The sequence below is a fragment of the Oncorhynchus tshawytscha genome, linkage group LG34 (genome assembly GCF_018296145.1).
Source record: "Oncorhynchus tshawytscha isolate Ot180627B linkage group LG34, Otsh_v2.0, whole genome shotgun sequence".
Taxonomy (NCBI): domain Eukaryota; kingdom Metazoa; phylum Chordata; class Actinopteri; order Salmoniformes; family Salmonidae; genus Oncorhynchus; species Oncorhynchus tshawytscha.
The window spans coordinates 1,083,213-1,097,054 of record NC_056462.1 but is presented as its reverse complement, the minus strand read 5'-3'; the positions used below and the strand labels follow the sequence as shown (position 1 = coordinate 1,097,054).

The window sequence follows — 13,842 nt, the reverse complement described above, 5'->3', positions numbered from 1 at the left end:
AAACAAAAAGTCTGCTGTTTAACATCCAAGTTACAGCTCTTACAATGTCTTATGTGGACAGTGGCTTTTTTGAAGAAGAGTTTATAAATACTTTATGCTAAAAAATACTAAGGGGTAAAGCGACGAAAACAAATCATTCACTAATTTCTGAGACGAGACGATAAAAAAGAGATGACTAAATAAGAGTCAGTACTGTATATCGCAATACTCTTATAATTTGTTTACTGTAATATGATACATATTTCATGAATGAAATATGCTTATGATTATAATTTCCTGGGTTTATGATTTGTGATATTTATTTATTTTTATTTCACCTTTATTTAACCAGGTAGGCAAGTTGAGAACAAGTTCTCATTTACAACTGCAATCTGGCCAAGATAAAGCTCAAATATCAAGTATATTGCATCATATCCTTACTATTTACTTATCTCACTTTCTTATTAATAGGACTAACAAAACCAAACACAGATATACATCTACAAACTTGCACATCTCCACATTACAACTGTAGCCCTGACAACTGCAGCTTGTTTCGGCCTGCTCTAGTGGTTGCTTCACACAATCTCGCGCTAGCCTGCCAAGTCAGTGAGTCAGTTGAATGAGTTGAACTGAAAACTGAAGAGAAAAGCACCAGATAAACAAATTATTAACGTTATCATCACGGTGAGTGAGTTATAAAGCATAGGATATGAAACACCAAGTTAAGCGGAGTGTAATGATATAATTGTTATTTTTTATAATGTTAGTTTAATTAATGTATAAAAGACCATTAGCATAGAAGCTAATGTCAGCTAAAGTTAGTGCCAGTCAAGATAGCCTGTCATAGTCATGGCGACAATAAATGTTCAAAACAGAGTGTAAACAGAGGGAAACATTGTATTTTGTTGTTAGGAATATGTTGAGAATTACACGATGAAAATGTATTTATAAGATATGATATTTGATACCATTATAAATATATTTTTGTTGTACAGCACAAATATCATACCACCCCCAAAATGCTAACCTCCCCTGTTATTATAATGGTAAGAGGTTAACATGTTTTGGGGGTATGATATTGTGCATCTGTAACTTTCTCACTCATCATTATTCACGATTCATCCAGGACTATCCGTAGTCATGGTAGCATCCATATTAATGCAAAGTGTTTAGAAACCTATTCAATTCTTATTTACAATAAAAGGGACTCCAAAATGACTATATTATTTACTATTCATTTCTATGGAGCACAAAATTGATTATCAAATTGATTATCAATTGCGATACGGTTCTAGAAACACAAGGCCCTTTACTTTCATATCACATCAAAATAATTTCACAAATGCAAAATGTACAGTTACTGTACACGATTTAACCGGCTTTATCACAGGTACAGTCAACAGTATTTTTCAGTGACAACACTTTTCTGGTGGCCCTCTTCCATTACACACAGGTGTTCAGAGCATGCTAGATAGCTAATTAGCACAGGTGGTCCCTCTGTCTTCCGTAAACACACGCTGTAACATGGAGATGTGGCTGTGTGGGAACACTAGCTCTAGCAAGGTGTGTATCAATTGAACCTTTAGTTTTTTTTAATTATCTCTCGCTGATATGAAAGATGAGGTCCTTATGCTTCCAAAACCGTACCGCAAGTGATCCATGTTAATGTTCAGACCGAGTATCTTAACAAAACTCCCCCGTACAGAAGACGCCCTCGTCCAATTACTCTTATGTGTAATGTAATGGAACAGATGAACAACGTGGAACAAAGAGTAATGTAGGATATGTACAAGTAAGTATCCCATATTAGGTACTACTACTTGGATAGATAGGAGACAGAGTTTGCAAACAAAGGTAAGATACTGCATACTGTATGTTTGCAAGTCATTACAAGTCATTACTTGGCAGTGATTGTGCCACCCAAAGACACATTGTATCACACACTGCGAACAAACTGTGAGGGGAGCCTCCTTTCTTCTCATAGGCAGTACTCAAATGTGTTGGACTTGTTGCTGTCATGTTGCTGAGTTGTGTCCCGATACTCTTCCCTTCGCCCGAAGTGTGCACTTGCATACTCCCAAGATGAGGAGTTGGCAAGTGCACACCATAAGAGAATTGGGATGTGGCCCTCATGTGCTCTCTCAACCACCTATACGCCTATTCCTGTAACTGAGGGCTACAGCAATGTTACAATGAGGGAATTTGATTAAACTGGCCCGGATGGGCGGAGATTGCACCAGGAGAAAAGTGATTGTTTTGAAAACCAGGTTGCCTCCCAGGCGCAACCTGGTGGAGTAATAATTTGAATGTGAAGTAATAATTTAGGATTCAGAGTGTTCACATGCAAATTGTTGTTTGCTCTTGGTAAAAAAAGAAAAAGTACTTGATCTGCCTTCCCAAGTAGAATTATTACAATTCTAACATACAGTGCCGTCGGAAAGTATTCAGACCCCTTGACTTTTTCCACATTTTGTTACATTACTCCCTTAATATAAAATTGATTAAATAAAAAATCCTATCTACACACAATACAGGACAAAGCAAAAACAGTTTTTTACACATTTTTACAAACGATTTCATTTGAGTCCACCTGTGGTAATTTCAATTGATTGGACATTATTTGGAAAGGCACACACCTGTCTACATTGGGTCCCACAGTTGACAGTGCATGACAGAGCAAAAACCAAGCCATGAGGTCGAAGGAATTGTCTGTAGAGCTCCGAGACAGGATTGTGTCAAGGCACAGATCTGGGGAAGGGTACCAAAAAATGTCTGCAGCATTGAAGGTCCTCAAGAACACAGTGGCCTCTATCATTCTTAAATGGAAGAAGTTTGGAACCACTAAGACTTTTCCTAGAGCTGGCCGCCCGGCAATTGGGGAAGAAGGGCCTTGGTCAGGGAGGTGACCAAGAACCCAATGGTCACTCTGACAGAGCTCTAGAGTTCCTCTGTGGAGATGGGAGAAACTTTCAGAAGGACAATCATCTCTGCACCCTTTATGGTAGAGTGGCCAGACGGAAGCCACTCCTCAGTAAAAGGCACATGACAGCCCGCTTGGAGTTTGACAAAAGGTACCTAAAGACTCTCAGGCCATGAGAAACAAGATTCTCTGGTCTGATGAAACTCTTTGGCCTAAATTTCAAGAGTCACGTCTGGAGGAAACCTGGCACCATCCCTACGGTGAAGCATGGTGGTGGCAGCATCATACTATGGGGATGTTTTTCAGCAGCAGGGACTGGGAGTCAGGATCAAGGCAAAGATGAACGGAGCAAAGTACAGAGAGATCCTTGATGAAAACCTGCTCCAGAGCGCTCAGGCCCTCAGATTGGGATGAAGGTTCACCTTCCAACAGGACATCAACCCTAAGCACACAGCCAAAACAATGTATGAGTGGCTTTGTGACAAGTGTCTGAAGGTCCTTGAGTGGCCCAGCCAAGAGCCCGGACTTGAACCCGATCTAACATACCTGGAGAGACCTGAAAATAGCTGTGCAGCAACGCTCCCCATCCACCTTGACAGAGCTGGAGAGGATCTGCAGAGAAGACTACAGGTGTGCCAAGCTTGTACCGTCATACCCAAGAAGACTCGAGGCTGTAATCGCTGCCAAAGGTGCTTCAACAAAGTACTGAGTAAAAGGTCTGAATACTTATGTAAATGTGATATTTTTTTATATTTGTTTATAAATTAGAAAACAATTCTAAAAACCTGTTTTTAATCAACTTTAGAATAAGGCTGTAACCTAGCAAAATTTGGAAAAAGTCAAGCGGTCTGAATACTTTCCGAAACACTGTATACTGAAATAACTGCAATTTTTCAGACACCTCAATAGATGTGAACAAATTGGTCCCCCCAAAAATGTGTCCCTCAGTTGAATTTCAAAATCCCCATGTGGCCCTCGAGCCAAAATTATTGCCCACCCCTCGTCTAGCACTTTGTTGTTTCTGGACAAGGCTGCTGATATGGTTCAGCCAACACTAGCATTTCACGTTTGCTCCATTTCTCAATTGATTTTGGTCAAAATGTTGGAAAAAATAAATATATCCTATCCTCACCTGTACTGGATCTTCATCCACTTTGACCTGTCCAGCAATCTCCATCATGTCCAGGGCCAGGTGGCAGATAGATTGAGCGTGGTGGGTACATGGTTCTGGCAGCCCACTGACCGTCATGTACTTATCACCCACTGTCTCCACCTACAGAAAGAGAGACATTTTGGTTACTAGGCATAACGTTATATCAGAAAATGCTGTGAGATGTAAGTGGTTAAATGTGAAAAGGACGTGAAGTCTAGAAAACACTGTCATTTTTTAACACTATTCTTTTTGACACTTTTATATCACTCACTGTTTCCACCGAAAGGTAGAGGGAGCTATTTCTGTTACTATGCAGAATCTTATAACATATAATATTATATATATATATATAATATATATCTTATAATATATAATAAAATATAATATTTTTTCCCCTTATGATGAAAAGGATCTTTGGATTTCAGTGGTTCATCAAACTAGAAAGTGCCACTTGAGGTCACAAATAGAGGTCGGCCGATTAATCGGAATGGCCGATTATTTAGGGCCGATTTCAAGTTTCCATAACAATCGGAAATCTGTATTTTTGGTCACCGATTTTGCAAAAAAAAAAAAACTTTATTTTTTACACCTTTATTTAATCTTTATTTAACTAGGCAAGTCAGTTAAGAACACATTCTTATTTTCAATAACGGCCTAGGAACGGTGGGTTAACTGCCTCGTTCAGGGGCAGAATGAGAGATTTTCACCCTATCAGCTCGGGGGATTCAATCTTGAATCAAACTAGTCCAACGCTCTTAACCACCTGCCTCTCATTGCACTCCACGAGGAGACTGCCTGTTACGCGAATGCAGTAAGTCAAGGTAAGTTGCTTGCTAGAATTAAACTTATCTTATAAAAAACAATCAATTAATCAATCATAATCACTAGTTAACTACACATGGTTGATGATATTACTAGTTTATCTAGCGTGTCATGCGTAGCATATAATTGATGCGGTGCGTATCGTTGCTCCAATGTGTACCTAACCATGAACATCAATGCCTTTCTTAAAATCAATACACAGAAGTATATATATTTTAAACCTGCATATTTAGCTAAAAGAAATCCAGGTTAGTAGGCAATATTAACCAGGTGAAATTGTGTCACTTCTCTTGCGTTCATTGCACGCAGAGTCAGTGTATATGCAACAGTTTGGGCCGCCCAATTTGCCAGAATTATACGTAATTATGACATAACATTGAAGGTTGTGCAATGAAACAGGAATATTTAGACTAATGGATGCCACCCCTTAGATAAAATAAGGAACGGTTCCGTATTTCACTGAAAGAATAAACGTCTTGTTTTCGAGATGATAGTTTTCGGATTCGACCATATTAATGCCCTAAGGCTCGTATTTCTGTGTGTTATTATGTTATAACTAAGTCTATGATTTGATAGAGCAGTCTGACTGAGCGGTGGTAGGCAGCAACAGGCTCGTAAGCATTCATTCGTGCGTTTTGCCAGCAGCTCTTCGTTGTGCGTCAAGCATTGTTTATGACTTCAAGCCTATCAACTTCCGAGATTAGGCTCGTGTAACCAATGTGAAATAGCTAGCTAGTTAGCGGGGTGTGTGCTAATAGCGTTTCAAACGTCCCTCGCTCTGAGACTTGGAGTAGTTGTTCCCCTTGCTCTGCATGGGTAACGCTGCTTCGAGGGTGGCTGTTGTCGATGTTTTCCTTGTAAGTAGGAAAACCTACACAATCGGCAGTGTATCAAATACTTGTTCTCCCCACTGTAGGTGTGGTTCCTGACTTAATTAAGCAATCAAAATGTCCCATCATGCTTAGGGCCATGTATACAAATGCCTAGTTGCCTATTACTTTGGCTACCATGGCTAGAAAAAGAGATCTCAGTGACTCTGAAAGAGGGGTCTAAAAGGATCTTAGGGGGTTAAAGGGTGTGTGTGTGTGTGTGTGTGTGTGTGTGTGTGTATGTGTGTGTGTATACATACACACACACTACTGTTCAAAAGTTTGGGGTCACTTAAAAATGTCTGTGTTTTTGAAAGAAAAGCACCTTTTTTCTCCATTAAAATAACATCAAATTGATCATAAATACAGTGTAGACATTGTTAATGTTGTAAATGACTATTGTAGCTGGAAACGGCAGATTTTGTTTATGGATAATCTACATAGGTGTACAGAGGCCCATAATCAGCAACCATCACTCCTGTGTTCCAATGGCACGTTGTGTTAGCTAATCCAAGTTTATCATTTTAAAAGGCTAATTGATCATTAGGAAACCCTTTTGCACTTATGTTAGCACAGCTGAAAACTGTGATGGTGATTAAAGAAGCAATAAAACTGGCCTTCTTTCGACTAGTTGAGTATCTGGAGCATCCTCATTTGTGGGTTTGTTTACAGGCTCAAAATGGCCAGAAACAAAGACCTTTCTTCTGAAACTCGTCAGTCTGTTCTTGTTCTGAGAAATGCGAGAAATTGCCAAGAAACTGAAGATCTTGTTCAACGCTGCGTACTACTCCAGTCACAGAAAAACACAAACGGTCTCTAACCGGAATAGAAAGAGGAGTGGGAGTAGAGCTGGACAGTATACAGTATTTTACTATATACCGGTATTGATGCACAGACCGGTTTGAGTTTTTACTTTACCTTCTATAACGGTATTTGAATGTTTGGTTTGTTAAATGTGATACGCCGTGTGTAACGTCCATTTTTATAGTTTACACCGCTACTTGAGTCAATCATCTCTGCTCTCTCTCTCTCTCTCCACAACACATTCCACACAGACCTAGTCCCACCCCCTGTCACTCAAGGAGCACATTTGTTGTTGCTTGACCACGAGACACTTCCGTTTAGTCTGCATGGTCAATGTAGCACATGCAACAATGTTGATGACAACAATGTTGTTTCCAATTTGATCCTAATATAAATCCACAAGCATTCTATAATTACAATATTAGTTTGTGTTTCTTATTTCTGCAAACAGCTAGTTTGTATTATTTTAGCAAGTTAAGCCAAATCGTGTTAGCCACTAATGCTAATCGCTAGTTAGCTGGCTAGCTAGTTGACTGGCTAGCTAGTTGACTGGCTAGCTAACTAGCTAATAAAAATACTGAGTCAGAGCAAGCGTAGCTAGCTAATTCAGGCTGATAATAGTGCTGGTGGAGGCCTAAATCAGCATGTTGTTTGTGCAACAGTATCTTCATTGAAATAATTTAGAATATATGCGTTGCCACCCTAGGGTCACGCACCACTCACAAATTTAGAACTTATTTTTAATCAAAAACATAAAATACCGTCAAATACTGTCAAAATTTTGGAAAATACCATAATATGATATTTTGTCCATATTGCCCAGCCCTAAGCGGGTGCCCCGGTTCACAACTGAGCAAGAGGACAAGTACATTAGAGTGTCTAGTTCACAAGTCCTCAAATGGCAGCTTCATTAAATAGTACACATCGCAAAACACCAACACCAAGGTATTCCTCTTGTCCAGATGGGATAGGGCAGTGTGCAGAGTGATGGCGATTGCATCGTCTGTGGATCTATTGGGGCGGCAAGCAAATTGAAGTGGGTCTAGGGTGGCAGGTAAGGTAGAGGTGATATGATCCTTGACTAGTCTCTCATAGCACTTTATGATGACAGAGGTGAGTACTAGGGGGCAATAGTAATTTAGTTCAGTTACCTTTGCTTTCTTGGGTACAGGAAAAATGATGGCCATCTTGAAGCATGTGGGGACAGCATACTGGGATAGGGAGATTGAATATGCCCGTAAACACACCAGCCAGATGGTCTGCGCATGCTCTGAGGACGCGGCTAGGGATGCCATCTGGACAGCCTTGCTAGGGTTAACATGTTTAACTCACGTTGGCCACGGAGAAGGAAATCCCACAGTCCTTGGTAACGGGCAGTGGCACTGTGTTATCCTCAAAGCGGGTGAAGAAGGTGTTTAGCTCATCTGGAAGCAAGACGTCGGTGTCGGCGGTGGCTGGTTTTCATTTTGTAGTGTGTGAATGTCTATAGAGCCTGCCACATACATCTCATGTCCGAGCCGTTGAATTGCGACTCCACCTTGTCTCTATACTGGTGTTTTGCCTGTTTGATTGCTTTGCTTAGTGAATAACAACACTGTTGGTGGTTCGCACTTTCAGTTTCGCGTGAATGCTGCCATCTATCCACGATTTCTGGTTAAGGTAGGTTTTAAAAGTCACAGTGGGTACGACATCTCCTATACACTTCCTGATAAACTCAGTCACCGTTTCAGTGTATTCATCTAAATTATTTTCGCAAGCTACCAGGAACATGTCCCAATCCCCGTGATCAAAACAATCCTGAAGCGTGGTTTCCAATTGGTCAGACCATCGTTGAATAGTCCTTAGCGCGGGTACTTCCTGTTTGAGTTTCTGCCTATAGGAAGGGAGGAGCAAAATGGAGTCGTGGTCAGATTTGCCAAAGGGAGGGCAGGGGAGGGCCTTGTAAGCATCCCAGAAGTTTTAATAGCAGTGGTTGAGTGTTTTACCTGCCCTCCAGTCAATATGTTGACAGAACTTCGGGAGCCTAGTCCTCAAATTTGCTTTGTTAAAATCCCCAGCTACAATAAACGCAGCCTCAGGATATATGCTTTCCAGTTCGCATAAAGTCCAGTGAAGTTATTTTAAGGGCTGTCGTGGTATCGACTTGAGGGGGGATATAAACGGCCGTGGCTATGACCAAGGAGAATTCTCTTGGGAGATAATACGGTCGGCATTTGATTGTGAGGTATTCTAGGTTGGGTGAACAAAAGGACTTGAGTTCCTACATGTTACTACAATTACATCATGAGTCGTTAATCAGGAAACACACACCTCCGCACTTCTGCTTCCACTTCTGCTTCCATTCTGTAACTGTTTTAAAATCACCGTTGGGCTCATGGTGAAATCCTGGAGAGGTTAAGAAGGATGCCTGTATTTTTGTAGTGACTGGGTGTATTAATACACCATCCAATGTATAATTAATAACTTCACCATGCTCAAAGGAATATTCAATGTCTGCTTTTTTTTTACCCATCAATAGGTGCTCTTATTTGCGAGGCATTGGAAAACCTCCCTGGTCTTTGTGGTTGAATCTGTGTCTGAAATTCACTGCTCGACTGAGGGACCTTACAGATAATTGTATGTGTGGGGTACAGAGATGAGGCAGTTATTCACAAATCATGTTAAACACTATTATTCACAAAGAGTGAGTCCATGCAACATAAGAACATTTTTACTCCTGAACTTATTTAGACTTGCCATAGCAAAAGAGTTATTGACTCAAGATATTTCAGCTTTTCATTTTTTATTAATTTGTCAAAAGTTTGAAAAGAAAATTACACTTTTAAATTATAGGGTATAGGTCAGTGACAAGAAACCCTCACTTTAATCCATTTTAAATTCAGGCTGTGACACAACAAAATGTGGAAAAAGTAAAGGGGTGTGAATAATTTCTAAAGGCACTGTCTATATCTCAAATCAATTGAACACTTATGGGAGATTCTGGAGTGGCGCCTGAGACAGCGTTTTCCACCACCATCAAAAGATGGAATTTCTCATGGAAGAATGGTGTCACATCCCTCCAATAGAGTTCCAGACACTTGTAGAATCTATGCCAAAGCGCATTGAAGCTGTTCTGGCGACTAGTGGCGGCCCAACGCCCTATTAAGACACTTTATGTTGGTGTTTCCTTATTTTGGCAGTTACCTGTATGTTAGTGGGTATTTGTGTTAAAAGGATGTGAGGTGTTTAAAATAATACTACACGCATTATTGTAATCTTTTAGTAAGTCCACTGTTAATACAATCCTCAAGTGTGCATGTCAATAGTCAAGTGTTCAAGATAAAGCACAGTACAGAGCAAAAACTGTCATGATAGTGCAATTTACAGTAGTATTTCTTTAAGACACTACCCTTTTGGGCTCATCTAGCCCAACTCAGACCCCTTCAGGAGCAGACCGTGATAATAGCAGTTCTTTTAACTTCAGGCAAATGCCCTGCAGTTGAAACATCTCGACACAAACACTTAAACACTTACGTCAGCTTATAGACATTCAAGGCTCTTCGGAGCCAGATAACAACTTGGACCACCTAGTCATTGAGGTTGGTAGCGTAAATATTACTTATTTTGGTGACCCAGTGCTGAAGTCCTTCCCTTGGATGTAGTAAGGTTTGTTTGACTTCTTAAAGTGCATTCTTGTCTGAAAGCCTAAAGTACCCAGTGACGACGACTATAACATTTTGCTCAAAAACAAAATGGGGTTTTAAAGTGAAGTTTACCCAGTGAGGCTTTTGAATAGAGAAACATTCAAATGAATCAATTCTACAGTACATCACACTTGTGTGACAATACGACATTCGAAAAAGGTTGAATTGGTGCTACTATTAAAGGAGAAATCTGCAGTTCGAACAAAAACACACAGCCACTGATTTGGTAAACAGCTGAGGGATGGGGCTGGAGAAATGTAACCACTCTCACACTCATGGACAGAGCTATGGATACAAGAACTGACTATCCATTATAGCAACATTATAGTTTTAACCATGTTTTAAGGCTATACAGTATTTTTTCACATTAACATTGTTTACAAACAAAGGAGATAAAACAAGCTTATATTTTGGATTCTGATAGGGTACGACAGTTGAACTAAGCTCCTGAGGAATATGTAAGTAAATTTCTTCAAGAATCAATGGGTATATACCATTAAAATAAAAAGTCTAAAAATGGATGCAACAACTGCAGATTGCCCTGTTTAGTTGAGAAAATACTGTATACCACAGATTCCGATTAATCTCAACCAACCATTCTGCAACATAAACTGAAGCTTAAAATGGACTTGATTTACATAATGAAAGCATATCTTTAATCTAAATGTTTATAGAACATTCTATTTTTCATACAGCCTTATACTGTACATTGATTGCACTGATTAGTATCTAAAAGTAATTTAACCCTTAGCCTACAATTTCCACGCCGCCATGGAAATTGAATTAACATCAATTAACATTAACAATTAAAACAATCTCCATCAAAATCCTGTTTTTTGCATGGGCTGCGCCTCAATCCACTGCATCCGCTAATATCACTCTTCTGCATCTGCGGTGAAAGGTGGAAGAGCTAGACGGTGTTTGTAAGACCATGAGACATCCCAAAAATCAGTATTCTCACGAAAACATATGTAGCATTAGAATGGTTTGGGCTACACACTAATATGAATGCTGAGACTCTCACGAACACGATGTTGTTCTCTAGGACGCAAGACTCATCTGAAGGTCCCCGGTACCCATTGAAACAAATTATGGAAGTATACAGTGAGCACCATAATTAATCGGACAGTTACCATTTTTTCGCAGACTTCAAGCAGTCATTGCATGCAAAGGATATGCGACAAATATTAACAATGATTACTTCATTCTACATTATGTTACTGTCCAATGTTTTTTGATGCCCGAAAATGGGGGGGACTGTGGACAAAAGTTTATATAATTTCTAAACGGTTCATCCGATATGTATGAAAATACCCTCAAATTAAAGTGGACAGTCAGCACTTCACCCTCATTGTATCCTTTCAAACTCAAACTGCTAGAGAACAGAACCAAAATAACAAAAAAATGGTCACTGTCCAATGAATTATGGTGCTCACTGTATATGGAGACAGTTTAGTGCCTAAAATAAGGGGATAAATACATGTCATTTATTTTATATAATTTCCTGATCTTTCAAATATAGGACAGACACTTCAGAACAAACTTCCTTTTGCTTTTTTGTGGGACTATCTGTTGTTCCATGTAGTGAATCTGTTATTCAAAGTGTTGCTATTGGTTAATAGAAGTACTGCAAAATGCAATGTTTCACCCCCCCCTCCGGCTTAGTCAGGGCTTAGAGTAGAGGGTCACAAGATTTTTATGTGCGGTACATATCAGAAGATGTGTTTTACATAAAGCCAATTGGTATAATGCTTTATAAATGTTTTACATAAGCATGTTATAAGTCCTCATAATGTCTTATACCTGTTGGCTTTCAGTAGTGTGTTGTCCAATTCATTTATGTGAGGGTAGCGAAAGGTCTAGCACCTAGTGACAAAATTAGCCTAAGCTAAGTAAAGGATAAACAACGAGGGGCTATGCGTTCTATGGACTGACCTTCCACTGACTTTCCACGGACCTTCCACAATATTATCCAGAGAATGCATAGAGCCACGAGTTGATTATGTCTAGAAATGTGTTCAGTTGGTGGTAGAAATGTGTTCAACATCCACTGAAGTAGCTAGCAAGCTTACCAGATAGCTACACTAGTTGCCAGGGTAACCAAACATAGTTGCTAGTTTAGCTAACCAAACCATCAGTCCTAGCTTGCTATTATGAAAATCGAATTCAACTATAGCCATTGAATTATACCGTGCAAATATATTGTGCGTTATAGGGAAATAATGCTCTAGAATGCCCTTCAAGCCAATCAGAAAGGAGTATTCAACTAACAATGCCACGGTATAAGGTGTGATAATGGTGCAATGCATCTGACTGTTGCACATTCAATGTGTCAATGTTTCAATTTTATCTGTAAATAAAAATAAGAAAATATCCCTTCAAACCTTGTACACGTAGGGGTTCTTCCTCGAGTCGGTCAGGATGTCAAATCGGGTGTAGACGTCGTTGAGCAGGTTGACTATCTTGATGGCACCCTCAGCTGATGCGTGTTTGCTGCAGAAGGCGTTGAATCCCACAATGCCGCTGAAGAGGATGGTCACATTGTCGTAGCGTTTGGCAGGGACTGGACGCTTGTGGCGCAACTCATTGGCCACCGATGGTGGCAGGACTGAGTAGAGCAATCTAAAGAAAAGTGAAAAGAAAACATCTCGTATAGATTATTATCTATCTTATTCCCCCAAAATCCCCTGTAATACTGATTGTGGTCCTGTATGGCTCAGTTGGTAGAGTATGGTGCTTGCAATGCCAGGATTGTGGGTTCGATTCAAGGGGGCTCCCATAGGTACATGTATACACGACTGTACGTCGCTTGGATAAAAGTGTCTGCTAAATTGCATATACACTGAGTGTAAAAAACATTATGAGCACCTGCATTTCCATGACATAGACTGACCAGGTGAATCCAGGTGAAAGCTATGATCCCTTATTGATGTCACCTGTTAAATCCACTTCAATCAGTGTAGATGAAGGGGAGGATACAGATTCCAGAATGATTCTTGTATTTGTGACATTCAGAATGGGAAAGACAAAAGAGTGCCTTTGAACGGGGTATGGTAGGCGCACCGGTTTGTGTCAAGAACAGTAACGCTACTGGGTTGTTCACGCTCAACAGTTTCCTGTGTGTATCAAGAATGGTCCACCACCCAAGGACATCCAGCCAACTTGACACCGCTATGGGAAGCATTGGAGTCAACATGTACATACCAGCTGGCTGTAGTGTTTGCTGACATATTCAATCTCTCCCTATCCCAGTCTGTTGTCCCCACTTGCTTCAATGAGAGCCTAGTTAAGGATCATGTCACCTCCACCCTACCCGACACCCTAGACCCACTGCAATTTGCATACCGCCCCAATAAATCCAAGGATGATGCAATCGCCATCACGCTGCACACTGCTCTATCACATCTGGACAAGAGGAATAGCTATGTAAGAATGCTGTTCATTGACTATAGCTCAGCCTTCAATGCCATAGTACACTCCAAGCTCATCATTAAGCTAGGGGTCCTGGGTCTGAACCTTGTCCTGTGCTACTGGGTCCTGGACTTCCTGATGTACTGCTCCCAGGTGGTGAAGGTAGGCAACAACACCTCCACTACGCTGATCCTCAAC

The 13,842-nt window shown here is 40.3% G+C and overlaps 1 protein-coding gene across 1 annotated transcript in view; it reads right to left on the bottom strand.

Annotated features, from left to right (window-relative positions):
- gucy1b1 (guanylate cyclase 1 soluble subunit beta 1) overlaps nt 1-13,842 on the bottom strand; it is a 33,737-nt gene that overhangs the window by 5,094 nt on the left and 14,801 nt on the right. Inside the window, exons 10-11 of the mRNA XM_024398384.2 lie at nt 12,618-12,855; nt 4,035-4,175 (exon numbers count right to left, since the gene is read on the bottom strand). Coding sequence (XP_024254152.2) covers nt 4,035-4,175; nt 12,618-12,855 — 379 coding nt within the window. The remainder of the gene's footprint in view (nt 1-4,034; nt 4,176-12,617; nt 12,856-13,842) is intronic.